Source organism: Castor canadensis, chromosome 14, assembly GCF_047511655.1.
Source record: "Castor canadensis chromosome 14, mCasCan1.hap1v2, whole genome shotgun sequence".
Classification (NCBI taxonomy): domain Eukaryota; kingdom Metazoa; phylum Chordata; class Mammalia; order Rodentia; family Castoridae; genus Castor; species Castor canadensis.
In genome coordinates this window covers 67,141,414-67,164,798 of record NC_133399.1, presented here as the reverse complement: position 1 = coordinate 67,164,798, position 23,385 = coordinate 67,141,414, and the positions used below count along the sequence as shown (strand labels likewise).

The 23,385-nt window shown below is 42.4% G+C and overlaps 1 protein-coding gene across 16 annotated transcripts; it reads left to right on the top strand.

The window, feature by feature from the left end:
• Window positions 1-1,680: 1,680 nt before the first annotated feature.
• Window positions 1,681-23,117, top strand: LOC141416882 (uncharacterized). 16 transcript variants are annotated; one of them, XM_074054695.1, is made up of 6 exons: window positions 1,681-1,857; window positions 3,397-3,491; window positions 5,577-5,629; window positions 19,861-19,902; window positions 20,322-20,508; window positions 20,628-23,117. In XM_074054695.1, the coding sequence occupies exons 2-6, from the start codon at window positions 3,451-3,453 to the stop codon at window positions 20,908-20,910; spliced, it is 606 nt and encodes a 201-aa protein (XP_073910796.1). In that variant the 5' UTR covers window positions 1,681-1,857; window positions 3,397-3,450; the 3' UTR covers window positions 20,911-23,117. The 16 variants fall into 16 exon arrangements, 2 of the variants coding, with proteins under 2 accessions (XP_073910796.1, XP_073910797.1); XM_074054696.1 differs by having other exon boundaries at window positions 20,145-20,414; XR_012441476.1 differs by having other exon boundaries at window positions 5,577-5,636; window positions 20,322-23,117.
• Window positions 23,118-23,385: the final 268 nt, after the last annotated feature.

Below are 23,385 nucleotides of genomic sequence, written 5' to 3'. Positions count from 1 at the left end.
GCTCTTCATGCATATTGCAGGAGGCCCCTTGTTTAACTTGAGCTCAGGACTAAATATAACCACAGCTATCACCAGAGGCCCCACACATGTCACCCCCTTTCAGCGTCTGCAAACTCCACCCCAGGTCACGGGCACAGGGCTGGCTCCAGCACGACTTCGTGGAAGTTCCTTTTTAAATGGGAACTTTCACCGAAAGTGGTGGGGGGAGAGCATTCACACTTTGTCCCTGGTGTACACAGGTGGGAAGGCCAGGAAGCAAGGACTTAGGGCCCCTTTTGTCCATTTAACAGCATGGTAACTGGCCCTCCCATGCTCCATTCCCTTTCTGTAGGCCCTGTGAAGGGAACTGGAAACTGTCTGTAACATTGTCACATCTTTCAGGCACCTTGTCACAGTGACCCTGAAAGAATCTGGTTTCCCATTGTGCCCCAGACTGGAGAGCCATGGTTTTGGGATAGTGCAAGACAAGCTTCCCACCCCTCCTCCTCCAGGAAGCTATCCCTCACTCTCCTATCTACACAGCTCTCTCCTGCCTATGGAAATTGTTATGGTGGCTAAGAAGTCGCCTGTGTAGTTCATAAATCATTTTGTGGTTTTCATCTTGTCTGAACAAGACCAAAACTCCTTAGAATCTGAGTCTGTGTCTTCTACTTAGATTTTCACACTTCCTTCACTCGGTGTTGAGTAAGCACTAGGTACCCAGCCATCTGCACTCTCCCAAGAACATGGAAGGAGATTCCAGCTAGCGTTCACCTGACTGCCTTCCCCCTTCTCTGAGTACAGCAGAATCTGCACTATGAGCTGTCTGTAAGTTGGAGAGTGACAGGCAAGAAGACATGGCCTGAGTGGCAGCAGGACCTGTTAGATAAATAAACTTAGCAGGGGACAAAAGCAAACACTGGCTCAGCCAATGCGATAAAAAAAGGTGAGATAAGAGAACTGGAAACTCATCGCTCTGCGTTCTCCAGGTGGGGCTGAAGACCTTGAAAGTTTCTTCAAGGTCTGTGGGCCAGGGATTCACTTCTTGAAAGAGTACTCCACGCAGTGACATCCTCCACCATACCAGTCCCTCTTTCTCTCCTTCCCTGCTGTCCAACAAATGGGGAGCTCCCATATACAAAGTGGGGTTCACAAGGAAGACCAAAATATCCCCCTCAGAGCTCACTGCCTGGGAAGGAAGACTGCATCAAAATTGCACTAACAGGACTAAGAAAGGACAGGAGTGTAGTTCACAAGATTCAAAATCACGGCTGTTTGGACACAAAGTCAGGAAGAGTGGGAGACAGGAGATAAAGGCAGTAGCAAAGAGAAGGGCCCCCAAAAAAGAAGCAAGTAGAGAGGGTAAGGTGGCAGGTACCAGAGGAGGCATAGAGGGAGAGGAACTGTGACTCCATTGGAAGCAGGACAGGGACGCAGGGGCACACTTGGTGTGCTTCTCCATAAGCAGGGCTTGAGGCGTTTTGTTATCCTGTAGATGTACAGCCAGGGAACTTTCCTCATGGCTGACTGTCCACTAGATCTGCTGTCTGAAGGGTCTCGTCCACGTTTGTGTTAGCTGGTGATGAGGACTAGAAATCACTTTGTCCTTTGCCCTTGACTCTTTGTTTACAGAGCTACTCTCATGCCATCAGGACTTTGAATGAGGACACAGTGTCCGACACAATTCATTAAAGACCTCTCCTAGTCAGTGTCATCTGAATCTGGCTGCAGGATTGTTGGGGGTGGGGTGAGGTGAGGGGCTGATGGTCAGATTTTGACATTCTTTTTACTGCAGACCAGAATCCACGAAGGGCCTAAGAACATGTCCTCACGGCACAGCTGAGAACACAGATGGTGAGGGGCCTCATCTAGAAGGAGGTGAGGCCGGCTGTGAGCTGAAGGTGGGGCTTTCTGATAGTTCGTGATTTGTGGTTAGAACCGGAATTTCAGGGTTCTTGTGGACTGGGGTCTATATGTAGGTAGGCGTTGGAAAACTGGAATTACTCGATCACTAAGTGGTGTTGAGTGTGGCTATGTCAAGGGTGTAGAAAGCTTTTCCTAAGAGCACAGTGCAGGCTTTTATCTCTTCTGCCTCAGTCAGACATATTATATTACATTGGACGTAAGATCGAAGACCACCTCTGCCTTGGAAATAGTCAGTCAAGACTATAAGCAATGAATTGAGATAAAAAATTCCTATCTCGTGTTTTTAGTTATGTTAGAAGCACAATTCATTTGCTCACTCACATATGATTTTCATTATTCCATACCCCGTGTAAAATGAGGTCATCTGTATCTTGTGTGCAGACCTGTTAGACATTCATGGATTCTTTGTTCCTTCCTGTTCCCCATGGAAGAATATGAGCTCCACACACCTGAAGTCTTGCACAACTGTTTCCTTTCCAGTGTGCAACAAGTAACACACAAGCACCAATTATGGGCTCAGCTGGAGAGCACAGCAGAGCAAGTCCTTGTCCTCATGCGATTTAGATTCTGATAGAGAGAAAGTCAAGAAGCAACAAAAACAAAGGGAATAATGTCAGTATGAAAAGTTCTGTGAAAAATACAGACAGGGTCAGGGCACAGAGCCTCTTTATTTCATGCTTAGACACCCCAGGAACGCTCAGCTATAGCCAGACTGCCACCCCCGCTGTCTCAGATGGCACAGAGTCCCCCAAAGGACAAAGTGTGTGCATTTCAACTATTTCATTCACCAGAAGAGCCTCCAACTCTCCTTACCCTTGTTTTCCTACCTTTTTTTGTCATTACTGGAATTTGAACTCAGTGTCTCATGCCCCCAGCCCTTTTTGCTTTAGTTATTTTTCAGATAAACTCTTGCACTTCTGCATGGGAGTGGCCTCTGACAGCCATCCTACTACCTCTGCCTCCCAAATAGCTGAGATTACAGGTATGAATCTCCACACCCAGCTTGTTTTTGAGATAGGGTCTCACTAACTAACCATAATCCTCCTACATCTGCCTCCCAAGTAGCTGGGATTGCAGGCACAAGCCCCATGCCTAGCTCATTTTTATGTTGTTATTGATTTGAATCTCAATGCTTTTTGCATCTTATCTTTCGCATTTGGGTTCAATTTCCCTCTTAAAGAAAAGCCTTCTTGTTGCAGGTTTGTGAATAGTAATATGTTCTCTTGGTCTTGGTCTGAATATATTTTTATTTTGTTGGTGGTCAGCAAGTGATACTCCCAAAGTGTGGCATTTTGGTATGCTAGGTACTTTGAACTTGAGGGCACCGAAAAGATCTCAGAAACAAAATTTCCTTCTGACCTCTTTCCCCACTTTCTCCTGCTTCCTTTCGCCCCCAAAGCAGCCCATAGAAACTACAGCTCTACTCCTCCCCCAAAGCCAGCCATAAGACCAAGAAGTGTTACTCAGACCTTCCCTTGTCTTTCTGTGTAGGAACTGACAATAAAGAAGTCTTCAGACCTACCTTGTCTGATAGTGGATCATAAAATGCTCATTCCAGAAGGTTCCTGCCCCACACCTGGGAGAAAGTAAGAATCTGCAGCAACAGCTTTGCTGGGATCCCCCTCTGTCTATCACCATTAGACCAGACCCTTTACTCCATGTCATGTTTCTACATGATTTTTTTTTAATTTTTATTTTTTTATTATTCATATGTGCATACAATGCTTGGGTCATTTCTCCCCCCTGCCCCCACCCCCTCCCTTACCACCAACCCCACCCCCTTCTACTCCCCCCTACCCCCTCAATACCCAGCATAAACTATTTTGCCCTTATCTCTAATTTTGTTGAAGAGAGAGTATAAGCAATAATAGGAAGGAACAAGGGTTTTTGCTAGTTGAGATAAAGATAGCTATACAGGGAGTTGACTTGCATTGATTTCCTGTGCATGTGTGTTACCTTCTAGGTTAATTCTTTTTGATCTAACCTTTTCTCTAGTTCCTGGTCCCCTTCTCCTATTGGCCTCAGTTGCTTTTAAGATATCTGCTTTAGTTTCTCTGCATTGAGGGCAACAAATGTTAGCTAATTTTTTAGGTATCTTACCTATCCTTATATCTCCCTCGTGTGCACTCCCTTTTATCTTGTGATCAAAGTTCAATCCCCTTGTTGTGTTTGCCCTTGATCTAATGTCCGCATATGAGGGAGAACATATGATTTTTGGTCTTTTGGACCAGGCTAACCTCACTCAGAATGATGTTCTCCAATTCCATCCACTTACCTGTGAATGATAACATTTCATTCTTCTTCATGGCTGCATAAAATTCCATTGTGTATAGATACCACATTTTCTTGATCCATTCATCAGTAGTGGGGCATCTTGGCTGTTTCCATAACTTGGCTAATGTGAATAGTGCCGCAATAAACATGGGTGTGCAGGTGCCTCTGGAGTAACCTGTGTCACAGTCTTTTGGGTATATCCCCAAGAGTGGTATTGCTGGATCAAATGGTAGATCAATGTTTAGCTTTTTAAGTAGCCTCCAAATTTTTTGATTGTCCCTCCTTTGTTAAATCTAACCATAAATATGGTCACTTTTCTCTGGAACTTTGAGGCTCCATTTCTGACAGCTCTCATGTCACATAAAACTTTGATTAAATAAACATGCTATGTGTTTTCTTGTTACAATGGTGTTTGCTGTAAACGTTATGATAGGTGGGAAGAGAGGTAGCACCTTTTTCTGCCCCACAACTCCATCTCTACTTTTGTTCAATTGTTTAGCCATACATAGAAAATCTACATTAAAATTATTTTCCCTTCACACTTGGGAATTTCATTCCCTTTTTGCTTGGTGTCTGTTGCTGAGGTGGAGACACCAAGAGATGAAGGGCAATTTGTTGTTTTGGTATAATTCATTTTTTTCTCTCTCATCACTTCCTTTCTTGCCCCACATATTTCTCTCTCTCTGTCTCTCTCTCTCTCTCTTTCTCTCTCTCACACACACACACAGACACACACACACACACACACACACACACTGTAAGGTAAGTGCTCTACCACTTAAGCTATGTCCCCAGGCTCCCTCTCACTTTTTCCATTGAGTGCTTAAATTTTTTTCAAACTGTGGGCACTTGAGTGCATGCATGTGTTCTGTAGCCTTAACAGGGTATAAGGTGTACATTTATTCTCCCCAAACTCAAACTCCACTTAAACGCTGGCTCTTCTTTTCTATCTTCCATTTCTCTTAATTATCTTTAGTAGCTGTTCTATCTCTTTTATCTTTCTGACTGCACCATGGGTAATCAGTGCAAATATTTTACAATTACAGATTACAACGATCTGTTTTGTGATTCACTTATTCTTTCTTCAGTTTCTCTGATCTGTAGTCAAACTGTGCACTGCATTTTAGTGGTGACCTTCATTTTTAGGAAACATTTGAAGTCTTTTATTTTTTTCCCTTTTTTCATAATTCATTGTTCTTTTCTTGGGGTTTTGTCTTTTGGAGTATGTATTTAACCATTTATTTATTTAACCTTTTCTTTTTCCAGTACTGAATATTGAACCTAGGGCTTTGTGCTTGCTAGGCAAGTGCTCTACCACTTGAGCCACTCCCCCAGGCCAACCATTTTAAATATATTTCTTTTCTATGCTATTTCCAATTGTTTTTCTGTTCTTTCAGGTCTACTGTTTACTTTGTCTTCTCATCCTTGCTAATGGTGAATCGTTCCTTAGGTATCGTGTAAGTTTTTATTTATGCTCGAATTAAGATTGTGTTTGTGTGTGTACAGTGTGTGTGTAAAGTTTCTTCTATTGAGTGTATCTTAAACTTATTGCCACTATTTCTGCCAGGGACTCATGGGTTTCACTGACTTGAACGACTATTTGTTTTTTTTTTAACATTCATTCCTGATCTCCAGGGTTCCTAGACCACACAGGTAAATTTGAAACTTTATTCATGCAGGATACAGGCCCAGAATGCTGTTTTCACGGGAGATTTCATTTCCCCACCATGGCTCTGGGCAGAACCAGAAACCTTTCTTGTGGTGGCGAGGCACTGATGGGCAGATTTTCTACTCCCTTTTCTAACTGCAGAGGCAGCTTGTTGAGGGGCCTGGTTTAATGCAGTTCCCAGTTCAACAGCATCTCTGCCAGGCCCAAAGCCTTGCTGATGCCCACAGGCTGCCGAAGTACTGCACAGCCCCTGTGCCAACACCTGCAGCAGCTGCGGTGTCTTGGTGGTTGTTAGAAATATAGAATCTCAGTGTCCTTCTTCCACCAGACCCAGGAATCAGAATTTCCCTCTTAACAAGCTCCCCAGGTGAGTGATGTGCACGCTGCACAGCTTCAGAAGTGCTGTCCTGATCCAGATTATATAATTCTCGTTCCTCCAGCCTCTCCCTGAGAGAACTGATGGCACCAGCTCATGGGTTTTTGTTTTTGTTTTAAACTTTCCTCTGCATTTTGGGGACCTGAGAGTGAAGTTTTCTTTCTTGGAAGCTAATCTATGCATTTAAAAACATTTTTGTTAAAACATTCTTAGTTGGCCCTGTTGCCAGGTTTGGAAATCCAATCTTATTCTTTCCTCAAAGCTAAGCTTTAAGTGTTTGGCACTGCCATATGCCAGCATATGTGCTCTGGGCTCTGTGCATGCCGATGCTAATTAACTATTGGTAGCTTTTGCGCTCAAGTGATGGGGTAGACATGTCCTTTTGAAAGTTGCACAGTTAAGTGGTATTATTTTGCTCAGTTTATCCCCTTTCATGATGCTCCCTGGGTTTTGTTACTGTTGTTTTGTTTTTACCCATAACACCCTCTGGTCCTGCTATCTACTTTTCTCAAAGCTGGGTCTGATTCAAGGCTAGGTCTTGTCTCTTGCACCATGGAATTTCTGTAGTAAGCAGGGAAGAACTGACTGTGCTGGCAGAGTTACAGACACTGAACAACATGGCAGGGGACAGTTTATCAGGGGCTGCCTCCTTGGGAGTTCTGGTTGAGCAATTGGTTATATGAACCCATAGCCAGTCAGCTGCAGTGAAAGCAGCCCTCCCCAGATCCATCCAGAAGGCACTAAACACACCCCACGTTGGCACACTGCAGGATCCTGGACCACAGAGACACCTGAAGGGGAACCGGAAGTGGCCCCTACTTTGGGGAGCTTATAGTAACGTGGAAGTGAGGCACCCAAAACCAAGAGGATGACAGGAAAATCCCGAAGATGTTGAGTAAGCAAGTGCCTGTTAGAGAGAAGGGCCATGCACAAAATGCCAAGGAACCATCGGGCTGGGGAAGGCTCTGCCTTCAGGGGTGGGTAACAGCATTCCCTCAGTTTCCTTAGGTTGCCTGCTTTGGTGTTGGGTCAGCCACCCTCCTTTGTTTCAGAGAGAAGGAAAGGCTCCCGTTATTCTCCCTTGCCTGAAAAATCCATCATACCAACCACAGAGATCTTGGCTTTTTATACCATCGTGGGGGCGGGGTCCGCTTGGCACAAAAACCATATCTTCCCTGCATGAAGTGAGGAGGACTTTATGCTTTCTTCTCACCTCCTGTAGGGTACATCTGGTGCACAGTCCCTGCTTGTTGTTTGCAAAGCTTTAATTCAAACATGTACATTGTTTTTTGAATGCTGCAGGATGCAGCCAACAATAACCTTAGGTCTCATCCTGCACTGGTCATCTGAAGGGCGGGATTATTCTATGATGCTCCCTTCCAGCCAGGCTGCTCAGCTCTTTGTTTCCTGGGAAGCCAAGATCATTGCGTTTGAACCTTTGTTCCCAGCACACCCACTCCTGGAATCTCTTAGCCTATCCCTTTCCAATCCTACCCATTCTTGCTTTTCTTCTTTTTTTTTTTGTGGTACTGAGGCTTGAACTCAGGGCCTTATGCTTGCTAGGCAGGCACTGTACCACTTGAGCCATACCACCCATTCTTAAATGTCCTCTTTCCCTGGTAAGTTTGTATTTGCAGTGATTATCTGAAACCAGTTATGGCTTTGTTTTGTTAGAAATTACTTCTTATGTCTTTCTGATTTATCTCCCCAAATGTATTTTAAGCTCTGTGAAGGCAAGGCTTGTGACACATGGCACAATGGTAGGCATACAGTGAGCTCTCATAGATCTCAGGAAAATCAGTTGAGTCTAAATTCATATTATTAGTAATTATGTACACAATTATTCATCTGCTCTGATCAAGCATTTCTATATGACGTTAAGGTTGTTATAGAAATCATATCAGAATGTCTGAGAACATAGGGCTGTCTTGTTCATAAATAAACAGGCTTTCCCCTGTGGGGGGAGGTGACAGTTTACACAAGTGCACCTGAAATTATGTCTCTCTCTACCTGCCATCAACACTCTACTTCCTATCACCTTCTCTCCTTTGTAGAATAATAAAATGTCACACACAACATCCTCACTTTATGTTTTTGGAAGCTTTGTTATTATCTGGATACTTTTGTCATTATAAATGTCCCTTTATATCTCTGATAATACTTTTGATCTTGAGGTCAACATCACTTTAGAGAGAATCCATCCAGATATAGAAGATTTGTTTTTGTCTAAGAGTCAAGGGATCTGGTTGCAGTTGCCCATGGTTGCTAACTCCCTTGTGATCTTGGGTAGGTCATGGTGCCTTTCCTCATCTCTACTTACTCATCAATAAGTCAGGATGAATTCTGAGATCTTTTCCCAAAATTACTTCACCTAATTCTAAGGTTGATTTCTGTGGCCAGGAACTAAAAAGAAGTCTTTTGGCAAAATTTTGCTTGGAGACCATGAATTAAATGGTATCTATAGTATCATTCAGTGATATCTTTAATCCCCAGATATCTCCCAACAAGTAAACTCAGATAATAAACCCAGAAGTTCTTGACGTGGTGTTCTTCAGATCTCTAATGCCATCTAAAGCTTCTCTCCTGGAGCTTCAGGAGAGGAATCCTCCTGGGTCCACCATGTTCAGGTCAGTGCTACTGGCCTGTTTATCATTCCTTAAGGGCAACTTAATCCTGGATGGGTCACTTCTTTTTGCTTGTTGAACAATGATTCTTCAAAGGAAAAAACTCAAAGGTGTGATAGCCATTTGTCTTGATATCCTGTGTTTTGGGGATGGGGGCTGACATTTCCCACCTACAGAAAGGTGGGTGCCTGTTGTGTTGTCTAGGGTGGGAGAGAATGATGTTTACACTTCTGACTTCTCCGGAACTGATTTTCTTTATCTTTGTTTCAGCCACTATGCTCAGCTCTAGACCAGCAGTACAGTAGATTGGATGCAGGGCCTTTCTCTGAGATACTCATCAATCCACAAGTTTTCACTGGGGACATTCAAGAATTTAAGTTCTGACTATAGTCTTTCTGATGCCAGAATCTTGTCAGTTTCTGGACTCTCAAGGCCTCCTTTTCCTTTCCCTCTCTCCTTCCCACCCACCTACCTTGTTTTTATTCTTTTATCTTTAAAATATTTGTGTTGGAAAAATCATCCTACTTGAAAAAAAGAGAGAAAGTAGAGGAGAAGGAGGCCCATGCCAACTCAGTGTGCTGCAGTGACTTTACTGAGAAAGATAGCTGGGTCACAGTCAAAAGTTTGTACCTCCCCCAATCTTCCCAGAAATGGTTTTAGGATGAGGTTATGAGTACAAACTACACATCCCTTTGATGCATGGTACAACTCTGGGAAATGAATTTAACCTTTCAGTGGTCCAACTGTGAATGATAGATGCCAAAGTGTTGCCTTTCATAATTTTGTGACAAGAACTCTTGAAATATTAGGAGAGCCTTGGAAAAATAAAGTGACATTACAAAGGTGACACTTCTGGCTATGGCTAGAACTATACCAGTATTTTAAAATGGAGCTTTCTGGTTCATCATAAATTTATGTCCTCAATTTACTTTGAGACTGAACTCCTCAGTTTGTTCTGGGGATGCTGGCCTCTGACAGCCTATGTGCCAGCAATGACAAGGCCAGGTCTTCACACACAGGAAGGCCTGGTGTCACCTACTTTACTTATGACTTGTATTTGCTTCTCACTCCTCACACTTCTGTTGGTTGCAAGAATGGGTCCACATTTGCCAATCTTGACCTTCTAGGATATTAGAGTCACTAAGCAAGAAGAAAAGGCCTTAAGCTTGGCAAAACTTGGGAAAACTTTCCTATTTCCTGTCTAATGGGGAAAAGATCCATGCCTTGGAATGAAGATTGAAGTTCCCTCAGGGGTTCCTTAGGGGTACTGATGGATAATCAGATGTCAGATTCATGGCAAGAATTTTCCAGAATGTCAACAGTTAAGTGGATGTCATTTAAATTCATGGCCTAACTGGGCCTTAGTTTTCTCATCTGTAAAATAAGGCAGCAGGTGTCCCTGGTGGTCCAAAATGTTTTACCATTTCAACTGTCTGAAAGTCTTTTTATTATTATTGCATTAAATAATTATCAAAGGCTGATGTTAACCTAAACTGAGATTCTCTCCTTCCCCCTTCCAGAATATAAAGTATTAGTAATAGTAAAAACCCATAACTTTGCCATTTTCTATATCAGAAAAGGACAGGGTTTCATCTGCCATGAATATATTCAGGTCTCATCAGTGACTTGTGTTTCCTTGAGACATACATAATATCTTGGGAGGATTTTTATTCCCAGCTAGCTCTGATTTTTCTGTGCTAAAGACCTACCCAAACATTCTAACTTTAATTTCTCAGCAAAGCTCCATTCTTGTGTTTTCTGTTAATCACAGGGAATTTTCACTTGGGAAAAACATCTCAGCACAGGTCAGCCAACAGCTATTTCTGAGCAGACATTATATAGCCAGCACTATGGGTAATCTAGAAAAGCAGTAGACATCACTCCTGCTCATTAGGGCCTCAAATTGAAACTAGGGAGAGAAAAGAAGCCTAATATACATTCAGCCAGAAAACACGTGAGGCAGTTTTGCAAGATAACCATAAACCTTAATGAGAAAAGTGGCCACCTAGCCCAGTTTTCTAGGGATGGTCCTATTTATACCTATTGCATTGGTGTAATTATTAATATCAATCCTCTGGCTTTTAAAAATGTCCTAGTTTATATGATAAAGTCTAAGATTGCCTTAATGATGGGGAGTGTCAGAGACTTTATATGCTCATCTATGGAAGTGAAGTCATCAGAGAAAATTACCATAGTAACTAAGAACCATGACGATAGGTGCTTTGTTTACACAAGAAAGACACTGTCACACCCTGGGTATATTTTAGTTTGGATGAGGCAATTCCTTCCATATCTGGGAGATTTGTGTAGGCTATCCTTGTGTTGTTGGTTAATCTCATGTAAAGTGTTATTTTCTCCAGATTGAAATTCTGATCTCTGGGTTAGGCTTGGCTTACTGCTGAGACATGTCAGGTCTGTCATCTGTGCGGAATGGATCAAGGAGCAGCCTTAAGAAATGGGTAAAAAGTAATCTGTAGAGGCTTTTGTTGTCCCCATGAAGAAAAGGAGTCTGTAGTCTCGGAAACTCATCTGGTTCATGCCGAATACTGGGCCTTTAGTCAACAAGGCAGAAGGAATTATATGAGCAAAGACGAGAGGTAGGAAATAGCATGGGGTTTGTGGGGGAGTGCCAAGCAATCTGGCATTGGTGGCAGTACACAGTGCGTGTCAGGAGATGTGGATGTAGGCAGAGGCCAGAAGGAGAATCTACGTCTATAAGCATTGTGCTAGCTCCATTCCCAAGCTCTAACTGCCCTGGCAGCCACCATATTTGCAGCAAGATGCTCTTTTTTCCAGGGTCCTGTTGATCTCTGAGAACCCCTCCAGTCCCTCCAGTGCTGTTCAGATATGTATTGTCAACACTATCAGATCTATTAGTGCTGTGAAACAGCTTCTGGAAATCCAGGACAAACAGCACTGGCTGGAACAATCAACCCTGAGCAGATGTCCCCATGTTTGGTTTCACCGCCAGATGCTGGAGAAGAAGTGGTGCAGCAAGGACAATTGATGAGGGTCAAGGTCAGGCATTGAAATCAATCACTGACAATGCTGGGCTGGCACTGAAAACCCTGTTGGTTCCTTTGATCATTCCTCCTGCTGGTAGACATGGATGGTCCAAGAGGCCCTGGACCCCACTTGGAGAGCCACCCGAAGCCACCGGATCTTGAATTCCCTGCCACTCTGAACTGCAGTCTACAAAGCAGGTGATCTTATTTACCTGGCAATGCAAGGTCTTGGCAACGGCAGCAGAACTGTTTGGAATGAGCAAATGGAATCACCCGAAAAAGCAAAATGTAAAACCACGCAGGAAAACTGTCTCCAATCATGTGAGAAGGCATGCCAACTAAGATTCTTTTCAAAGAAGAAAATCATGAATAGATGACTAAGGGCTTTCAAAATCAAGTGCAGCTGTTTGTTTTCCAGCCTACTATATACAAGTGCTAAACATGATATCTGCAAGAAACATCTCTTTTAGACCCAAGGGAGGTTTTTCTTAAAGTTGTACAAAACTATTCCCCTCCACTAACTCACTTTAGCATTTTTCTTCAATTACTACTTTTACTTCTTTCTTTCAACAGTCTGAGCAGTGTTCTGACTCTTCCTGGTGAAGAATCAATGATGATCAAAGGAAGTGTAGTGAAGCATTCTCCTAGGAGGACTGTAAAGTCGCCAAGAGATGGAAATCATCTAGACAAAATAAAGGGCCATGGGGTTATTGGGCCACTTGTGACACAAACTGGGTCGGGTGGATGCCGATCTGTCTCTTCCATTCAAATACCTCAATGAGTATGGCCTGAAGGTCATATGATTATCATTATAACTATTTTTATAATAGATTATTATATTATTTTTATAGATTATTATATAACTATTTTTCACTGTGATGCCCAGGGTAAAACTCTACCATTAGCATGCTCTTTTATGCCATCGGAATACATGTTTCATTGTCATTTACACCAGTTCTATTCGAGGTGTTGGTCTCTGATCACTTGAGGGGCTGGATCCTTCATGGAGAAAGTCAGGCTCTAAAAACCCTGTCAGACAAACCACAGTGTTCCTGGCAAGGCAGGTGACACACATAATGGAACAAGCACCCTCTCTTGATGCGGTACAGAAACCGTTGCAAACCAACATCTGCCTGCAGACTGCACTTCGAGGAGCACTGACACACACATGGCTGGCACTTATGTCATCTTCACAATCTCTACCACCTATAGTCAGTTATCAGTCTGTCTTAACATTCAAAAAAGATTCATGTATTTTGAAACAATTCAAATTTGTAAAAGAGTTACAAGAATTGTACAAAGGACTGTGTGCCTTGCATCTAGACTCCATTCAAGTTTTGCCTGTGGTGTGCTTGCTATGGGAAGTCCAATTCATGACAACATGACCTAGTCTCCATCTACCTGGAACTTTCAGTGTCATTCCCTTCACCTCTATGAAGACTGCATTTTGTAGAATAACTCTGAACGTGGGTTTGCCCCGTGATTCCTCATGGTTAGGCCCTGGATCATGAACTTGGGGTAAGAATGTCACAGAGTGCTGTGGTCTTCTCACTGCACCTGACCAAGTGGCCCCTGATGTCAATTTGTTCCATGACTTGTGGTACTAACTTTGATCATTGATTGAGATAGTGCTTGCTCCTATATTTGACTGCAAAGTTACTTTTTAAATTTTTATTTATTTAGTGGGACTGGGGTTTGAACTTGGGGCTTTGTGCTTGCAAAGCAGGCACTCTACCACTTGAGTCACACCTCCAGTCCATTTTGCTCTGATTATTTTGGAGATGGGGTCTCATGAAATATCCTCCCTATAGCTAGGATTACAGATGTGAGCCATGGGCACTAGGTACTTTTTTTTGGTTTGTAATTAATAAGTATTATACAAATATTCCATTGCTCATTCTGCTTTTACCTATTACTTGTTTTATTTATCTTTCTATTTATTTTTTAATTTATTTTTGTGGTACTGGGGTTTGAGTCACTCTAGCAATCCCTGTTTTTTTGTGATGGGTTTTTTCAAGATAGGGTGTTGCAAACTATTTCCCTGGGCTGGCTTTGAACCTCGATCCTCCCGATCTCTGCCTCCTGAGTAGCTAGGATTACAGGCATGAGCCACCGGCACCCAGCTATCTAGTATTTGTTTTAATACTCATTGATGCTTTTTGCTGGCATTGTTCTCTGTGATGTTTACCAAGTGGTAATTTTATAATTGTATCATTCTCTCTACATTAGTTAGCATTCTCTTACAAGGAAGAACTTACTCGTCTCCCATTTTAAAACTCACTTGTTTATGAATAATTCACTATAATCTATTATTCAATGGGTTCTAATCCTTCACAGCCATTAATTATTTTGATGCTTAAATGGAGCCAGATTTTGACAGTTGAGTTCTGTGAAGATGGCTTCTATGCCCTTTAACATGTGGCTGTCATTCTTTGAGCAACTTCTTCACATCACAACAAGTTGTTCCAGGCTATATTATGCTTTTCTCTTCCTTCCTTCTTCCTTCCTTCCTTCCTTTCTTCCCTCCTTCTTTCCTTTCTTGTGCTAGGGATTGAATAGTTTATAGCTTTCTGCTCTAATTCTGGACCAGCCAGGTTTTGAAGGGGTCTTGTTTCCTCTCTTCATGGAGATTTGTATTTAGAAGCCAAGAGCTCGGTGCTAAGTGTGCTCTTTGCTCTTGGAGTATTGCTGCCCCCAGGCCCGCTCAGTGGACAAAACTAAGAAATCTCTGTGTTTTTATCCATACCCAAATGCATGGACACATAAGAATGATGCACACATGCCTTTCAATCTATTCTTCTGTCTCTGTTTCTGTTATCCTTAGTATGTTGATTTGCTCAATCCTCTATATGTAGCCACCCTCCTGACTACATGATGCTGCTCCCACCCTGCTCTGACACCACCCTTGCGAAGGCCTCATGGCCAACCATCCCCTGCTGTTCCTGCCATCTTCCCCCATAACATCTTTGCCCTGGCCACTTCCGCACCCTTACTGGTGCTTGCCCAGTGACTGCTGGGCTGAATTAGGACAGAAAAGGAGCAAGTCAAATTGTTTCTTAATTAGAATCAAGAGCAAGCAAAGGCTAAATAAGGATCACTTGCAAGAGTTACTTCTTTGTTCACTGAGGCACTAGGATTTAAACTGTAAGACAGCCCATCTACCAGTATGATATGAAATGTTGAAATAAAATGGTCTTAAGTACCTTTAAGTCTGCATGAGGACGGTAATCATGTCAGGGGGCGTGAGGAGGTGGTACTTGTGAGTTCTGCAGTGTGTTTCGGCCCTGGCTCCAGCAGCAGGGATAGGGCTGTCTGCGCTGGTTTGAATGCTGCTAATCAGCAGAATACTTGTTAACTGGTCTAGACATGCATCGTGCCTAATGAGAGAAGAACAAGGAACAAACAGATTTTTCACTTGTACCAAGAGGTTGTATTACTGACCCTGTCTTGCAGGACAATTTTGCATGACAATGGCTTGTACCATTCAAATGCCAATGGAGAACCCCTAAGAGATACAAACAGGTGCTTACCCAGGGGAGCTCCATTTGTGATGGATTATGTCATTATCACCTTCACGTTTTTGAGGGTTTATGAGGGACCTTATTCTTCAGATTCCACCAGATCAGATCAAATTCACCATGCCAACTAGAAAGCTAAGTGATTGTTCTAAACGTTCACCATTGTGCATTCTCCCAGTGGATCTGACACAGTGCTAGCAGCAGCATAATACTGGACACAATGTGAGAGATCAGGGGGTTGGAGTGGCTCAAGCAATACGAGTGCCTGCCTAGCACGCACAAGTCTCTGAGTTCAGATCCCAATGCTGCCAAAAAAAAAAAAAAAAAGAAAAAGGAAATGTGAGAGATCAAGTGTTCCTATCTTTTAACCTCTGTTGAAATTAGCACCAGAAAAAATCATGGGTTGTTCTTATTGGGCTCTATAGCTGTTACTTGGTCTGTGAGCATTTGTTAGTCCTTCCTAACCAGTCACAAGCTCCATAAGGGCAAGGGGCAGAACAGCACACTTATGTCACCACCTATAGCAACTTGCAGAGAGCAGTTGACTAAAAGCTGATGATTCAAGGTTTGATGTTTCCTAGCTAGACCATGAACCATAACACTGGGTGAGGACTCATGCCTGCTTTTCTACAGTGTTCCAGTCTATTTGTGGTCTTGAGGACGGAAGCCAGGGTCATGCTTATGCTAGGCAAGTGCTCTACCACTGGAACTACACCCCCGCCCCATATTTTATGTAGGACTCAAATCTATAACCGTCAACAAGGGAGAGAAGGAAGCAAAGCCCTCTTCTATCTCCCCTTCTGTCTTCCACTCCTCCTTGCCTCCTTCCCTGCTTCTGAGTTATATTGATGGACGCTAATGTAAAATGACCCTGGTATAGGGCTAACCTTTCTGCTGAATCTGCTGTTTCATTCTCAGGGCTGAGAAGCAGGTCATGGAGGCTCAGGGTGTAACCAGGGCCCCAGTCATAGGCCAGTTGCTGCCATGAACTTTCTGCTCAACTTCCGGCAAGTTTCCCTGGCCTCGTCGCTTGCCTCTGTGCAGGGAGGCTGACCTCATGATCGCCTAGCATCTGTGCTTCTGCCCTTGTTTTACTCAGGCCTTGTGACATGGTCACATCCTGACTGGTAGCCCAGAAATGGAAAAGGAACACTGAGAGTGAAAGTGCAGCCTAGATTAGCACTGGAAAATCCAGTCTCCAGACACTGAGATTCAAACTTCTCTATCATGGTGGTTGTTTTTTGTTGCTGTGTTGTTGTTTGCAATTACAGAAAAGCAGCAGAAAGCACTTAATGGTTGCTCCCTTCCTAGCTAGGAGGATAAAGCAGGCTAAGGCTCTTGCTGGTGGAAGAGGTGGTCTACCTACCTCTGCCTTGATGTTCCCCTACTCTCAGCAACCTCTTTCAGTCTTTCAAATTCGGATCCCCTACTGGGATCTTCCTACTTACTCCTGCATAAGTGGGATTATAGCTGTGTACCACCACACCTGGATTGTTTGTTGAGATGGGATTTCACTAACTTTTTGCCCAGGTTCACCTTGAACTATGATCCTCTAGGCATCTACCTCTCACATGGCATCCACCACCATGCTCGCCCTCTGATCCCCTTTTAACAAAGTACAGAGACATTCTATTTAGACTAAATGATTGATAGCTGGAAGACTTTATACTTTATTTTTCTTTCCATAGTTGTTTCTGTGCCTGAAATGCAGCAAAGCATTTCACATGATTTCTCATTTGTCCCTGTTGCCTTAAAAATGACTCTGCATTTATTGTAAACTGCCTTGAGTTCACTTTGGAAATGACTTGAAAATAACTTTTAAAGTGTCTAACAGGCTTTGCACTATAGTCAAGGAAAAAAAGTGAGTGTCATGGAACTATAGAGTTACAGAAAGGACAGCAGAGAATGTGCAAATTAGTGTTTTTCAAATTGAAGTTGGAGTGCCTTAGTGGGTCTTGAAGTATATTTAATGAGTTACAGCCAGTAGTTGAAAAATAATATGGAATAGATCAGAAAATACCAGAGTGCATCATACCTAGTTAAGTTTTGTTTAATGAAAGTTTTTTATTAGGCAAGTTCTGACATGCTTAAAACATTGAAGCTATTAAACTATAAAAATAAGAACTTTGCACAGTAGACAAGAGAATTTATTATACTGAGTAGAAATATTTATGATTGGTTATTGTTTTGCTGAGTGCCCAAATGTGTAGAAGTGTGTACTAAAATAATTAATTAAAATATTAGTTATTAGGTACAATACTGAAAATATCCAATTTTTAATTTAAAAGCTCCCAAAAAGGAGTGTTTCAATGGTGAATTCCACAAAACATCTAAAGAGCTAACATTTCACATGATTTTTTCTGAAGGCAGAAAGAGAAGAAACACTTATTTTATTTTACAAGGCTAGTATTAATTTGATACAAACACCAAGCTAATATGGCTTATTACCTTAGACACAAAAATCCTCCACAAACTCAAGTCAAATTTAGCAATGTATAAAAAGAATTATACTCCATGACCAACGAGCATTTATTTCAGGTGTGCAAGACTAGGTAATTGATTATCAGTGTAATCCATTATAAAGAAGAAAAAATCCCAAGATCATACCAATTAATAGAGAAAAAAACATTTGACAAAATCCAACACTCACTCATAATTTTAAAAAACACCCTCAGCAAACTAAGACTAAAGGCAAATTTCCTCAACTTGATACAGAGCCTACAGTAGACATCACATTTAATGGCAAAAGACTACTTTCCATCCAAAAGATCAGGAACAAGGTGAAAATGAACACTCTTACCACTTATTCAACTTATTCAACCACAAATGTCTACATAGACAACCTCAAAAGGAAAAAAAAACAAGACCAACTCAGGAATAGCAAGTAAGTTTAGTAAACTTGCAGGGTATACTATCAACAAACAAAAACCAACCACATTTCTGTTACTACCAATGAACATTGGAAACCAAAATTAAGGACGTAATTCATGTTCAAGTCATTCCAAATAAAATGAAATACTTACACCCAGGGTCTGTCTGCTGAAAATCCAAAATGCAGATGAAAGAAGTCAAAGATGATTTAGATAAATGAAGACATGCTGCATTCATAAATTGGAAGACTCAATACAGTAAGCCGTCGATTCTTCCCAAATTGATGGATTTAAGGCAATTTTGATCAAAATCCAGCAAAAGCTTTTGTAGGCAAAGACAAGATCGTTCTAGAATTTATATGAAAAGATGCAAATCCTATAATAGTTTAAAACATCTTGAAAAAGAATAATAAAATTGGAAGAAATATTTACGTTAGGTTTTATGATACAGCCACAGTAAGATAGTTTGATATGTGTAGGGATAAGCATGTACATCACTGGAACAGAATAGAGAACCCATAAATAAACCATATAAATATGTCCAGCTACTTTTCGACAAGGGTGCAAGAACAGTTTCATGGAGTAAGGATAGCCTTACCATGTCCATTTTCTTCAGCAAGTGGTCCTCCATAGGCAGCCTAACCCCCCACTTTATACAAAACTTAACTTAAAATAGATAACATATTGAAATTTAAAGTATAAAAATAGAAAAAATTTAGAGGAAAATACAGGAGAAAAATTTTGATATCCAGGCCTAGACAAAGAGTTCTTATACTTCACATCAAAAGCATAATTTTATAAAGACAAAAATAATGGAGTAAAAGCTTTAGCTCTGAACAGGTCCATGTGAGAAGGATGAAAAAACAATACAGATTGGGTAAAAGTATTTTCAAACAAGACTAGAATATGTAAAGAACTTCAAAACTCAATAGTGATCTCCTACCCACCCCCCCAAAAAAATCCGCTTAGAAAAGGGGCAAAAGGCATGAAAGGACATTTAACCAAAAAAGATATACAGATGTCAAATGAGCACATGAAGAAATGGTCACCATAACAACTAGGGTAAGACAAATTCAAATCACAATGAAATGTTTCCACATACCTATCAGAATTGCTAAAAAAAAAAAAAAAAAAATTAGGGATAATACCAAAAGCTGACAGGATGCAGAGAAGTTGAATTCACTTTTGGTGGCACTGTAAGATGGCATAGCCTCTCTGGAAAAGTTTGTCAGTTTCTTGTAGGACTATACACACCGCTTAGCAGTGTCACTCTTGGGAGTCCATCCTAGGAAAATGAAAATTTTATTTGCTTGCAAACCTATATGTATGCTTTCCATAACACCTTTATTCATACTAGCCCCAGACTCCACACAGCTCAAGCATTCTTCGATATATCAGTGGCACTTGGCTCTGTCTGTATTATTTCTTACAACTGCATGTGAATCTATGATGATCTCAAAATAGCCATTTCATTTAAAAAAAATATGAAGGTTCTCTGGGCTGAGTCTGGGAAAATAAAAAGAATAAAAAATGTATAATTTGGAAAAAAAGATTAAAATAACCATTGGAGGCTTCTAAATAGTGAGACTGATATGTCTTTTTCTTTTTTTATTCCCTAGAGCACTTGGCCCAAATCATAGCCTTGTTCACTGAAGCACTTGGTAATTTATTTTTATGTATTATTAGCATGGAATAGAAGTCTTGTTAAGAAGCTTAATTTATGATTGTAAATGTAAGTCATTATAGACAAGTCAAATGTGAAATGTTCTTGTTAAAGAAGATGATAATTATCCTTGATAAAAAAACCAAAACATAACTGGAGTCCTTTTGCATAATACAGAGTTAAATAGTTGTGTTTCCTCCATGATGGTTTTGTTTGTGAGCTTGCTTGTCTTTTCTTCAGGATTTCCTTCAGCTCTGTCTGTGAACTTGGGAAGGTGGAGCACAGGACTCCTGTGTGCTAAGGAAAAGGCTGTCACCTGGAGCTCAGGAATGCCTCGGGGGTCTGTAGAGGGGCATGGGTGTCCTTCCCTCTTCCTGCACCTTGGGCAATTTCTTTTCTTTTCTTTTTTGGTTCTAGGGACTGAACCCAGGGCCTTGCCTATGCACCGTACCACTGAGCAGCGCCGCCACAGCTCGACAACTCCTTTTCTATTTTGCACATTTGGTTCATGTAAGATTTGGTTTAAGAACAGAATCCGTTGCCTCATGGACTTGGAAAACCACCAGCCACTCCCCTCTGAGTTCACCCATTGCTCAGCGCTGAGGTTGCAACTTGGGACAGATGTCTCATTCCCTGTGGGGATGTGGTGGAGAGGCTGAGATGGGGAGTGGGCGGTGCTGGGAAATGCCGCAGAAAGAGTGCCCATGTTACACTCTCTTCTAGGCCCTGCCAACCCAGTGTGGCTTGTTCACTGTTGCCATGTGCCCTGGTGAGGAGAGAGTGCATTCTGCCTAGAGAGGCTCTGAAGAAAAACCATGCCATTTTAAAGCAGAAAAGCCAACAGCTGTGGGAGGGATTTTTGCAGAGAAAACACCTTTTCTCAAAGAGGGATGGGTGCTGCAAAATGAGCCCTCCTGTTTTGGTGCAGTTACCTTTTGATATATTGGGGCCTCATTCAAACCATTTAAGTCCCCCCAGCACTAACACTGGGGTTCTCCCAGCTTGACAGGCCCATCTTCAGCCCTGGGTATTGGTAAATACCTGTAGGAGAAGGTGACAGATATAAAAGAGTATCTGTGCTACAGCTCATGGTGGCCACTAAGGGAACGGGTTCTTTAGGCCCAGAGCACTCTGGAAATGAAGTCCCACCTCTCTGGGCTCCTCTAGTGCTGAAGCGCTCTTGAACTTGCGGGACCAGAGAAAGATGAGACCTTGTGGTTGCAATATTTCCCAGGAGTGCTTGGATGTTTCCTCCTGGGGACTTCAGTTTGGAATGCTGACAGATGTGGCCTCAGTCTGTCCATAAGAAGTACCTCCTAGCTTTGCCAGGCCCTAGTTTTAGGGCACAGGGGTAGAGTGGGGCAGGGGTAAACAAGCCCAAACCATTAATCACCCCTTTCCCCTTAAACAAGCTACTGTTACCCGTGAATTGACTGGAATTTCCAGAAGACTTTTGGTCATCAGCCCTACAATTAGGAAACAGAAAACCCAACCAACAAAAATATATCAAAGCCACAGACTAAATCACCATTCTATTATAATTCATCCAAAAGAAAAGCACTATCCAGACAGAATGGATTCTGGCACACGACTGCCCCGAGCTCTCTCAGCTGTCTCATCTCTGTCTCCCAAGAGAGAGCTAGGAAGTCTAGGAAAAGCCCAAGGGACCCACAGGTGAGCACTGATGGTGTTGATGCAGTAGGCTTTGCTCCGGATGCTCTGACACACTGAGTGCTCCCAGAGGATTTACAGCGCCCTATTCAGTCTTAAAAGTATCCCAGATTGGACCATAAGTAATATGGCCATCCTAAAACAAAACAAACCAAACAAGGCAAGCAGATAAAAAATAACCACCTCTCTCCAGACCTCAGCAAGCAGCCACTCGTCTCTTCATCAGAATTGGCAAAACTTGGCCTGAAGGAAAGTCAGCCCTATCTTGTTTATGTGTGGCCAATGAGGGATTTGTTTTTACATTTTTAAAGGGTCTTCAGATAAGAACAAAGAAGAATAGGTAAGAGGCTGTTTGTGGCCCACAAAACCCAAAATATCTACTATCCATTGCTTTAATATATATATTTAAAAAAGGTTGGTAGCTTGTAGCTGACTGCCTGGACTTGCTTTGAGTGGAGGACCAGAATCTTGGATCATTACTGATGTCTTTGGTCCCAAATATAGATGACTGTTCTGTATCCTGTCTCTGTCAAATCCAAGGTCCAGCCCTGGCTCAATGCTGGGGGGGCATCAGTGTTTGTGGAATGACATCAATTCAAGCATGGTACTTGCTGGAGGATCCCAGGAGGATGGCAAGAGACATCTGCTGAGACTCCTCTTTCTTCCCCCAACAAAGGATAGAGTGGGAAGGAAGAAAAATGGGATTTAGTGAGAGCCTTCCTTTCCTGAGTGCCTACTCTGGGAAAAGGAAGGTGGAGGCCAAGAGTCCTGTCTATTTCCTGGGACTGTGATAACACAGGTCCCTTTGGTGGTTTCTGCCCTCCAGTCACATCTGAGTTCCAATCAGGCTCTCAAAGATACCCCTTCATTTCCTTCTAACTTTTACACTTGCACTGGGGCCTTGTACAGGCTAGGGAAGCCCTTGGGAGGAACATGCTTTTTCCTGTATAAAGATGGTCCTGCTCACTGCTGTCCTGGGAAGTGAGTTACTCCAGCATGAAGGGCCACTTTTAAGAAACATCAATTTGCTCTCTTAGTTCTGTGAAATTGACTCTGACTCAAGGGGACAGTTCTTGGAAAACAAAAAAACCAAAAGATCACGTATCATCCTCCTACTGGGCCCTGTGAGATGAGGAAGCTCACTCAGGGCCTTCATCTATTTGCCCACAGAAAGACAGCTCTCTCTGCTATTCCCTCCAGCCTGAATGACTTTATGAAGTTCAAGTGGTCGTCTTCACCCTCACAATTCTCAGGGAGAAGGCATGTGTGTTCCTGGGACTTCTTACAGGAATTTATGTTTGGAAGCATTTAAAGAATTAACATGTTGACTGGTACTCAGGGCTCTGTTAAGAGCCTGGTTTCCCTCAGCACACGTAGTCCCCTTCAGGAGGCCAGGGGATGGGACAAGAAGCCTTAGAGGTCAGTGGCAGAATAAAGAGCAGGACTTAGAGCTGGGGATGTAGCTCAGTGCTGGCCTTGCACACATGAAGCCCTGGGTTTGATCCCCAGCACTGCAAAAATTAAAAAAAAAAAAAAAAGGAAGATCAAGACTTAGGTTTCTCAACTTCCAGGGCCTTTCTGAAGGCCCTATGCCCACCAGAGAACTCACTGAACACATGTGCACCGATTACCAGGGTTGGGTGGACAAAACACCACCCTGCCTTGTCTAAGGTGGACAAGCAGCGAATGTTCTACTGAATCATCCAGAGTTGGACACCTGGTGTTCTGGGCACATGGTTCTAGAAAAGTGGTTTTCTTTTTCATTTAATATTTTTACTCCAGCCATCTCAGAGGTGAGGTAATGATTTCA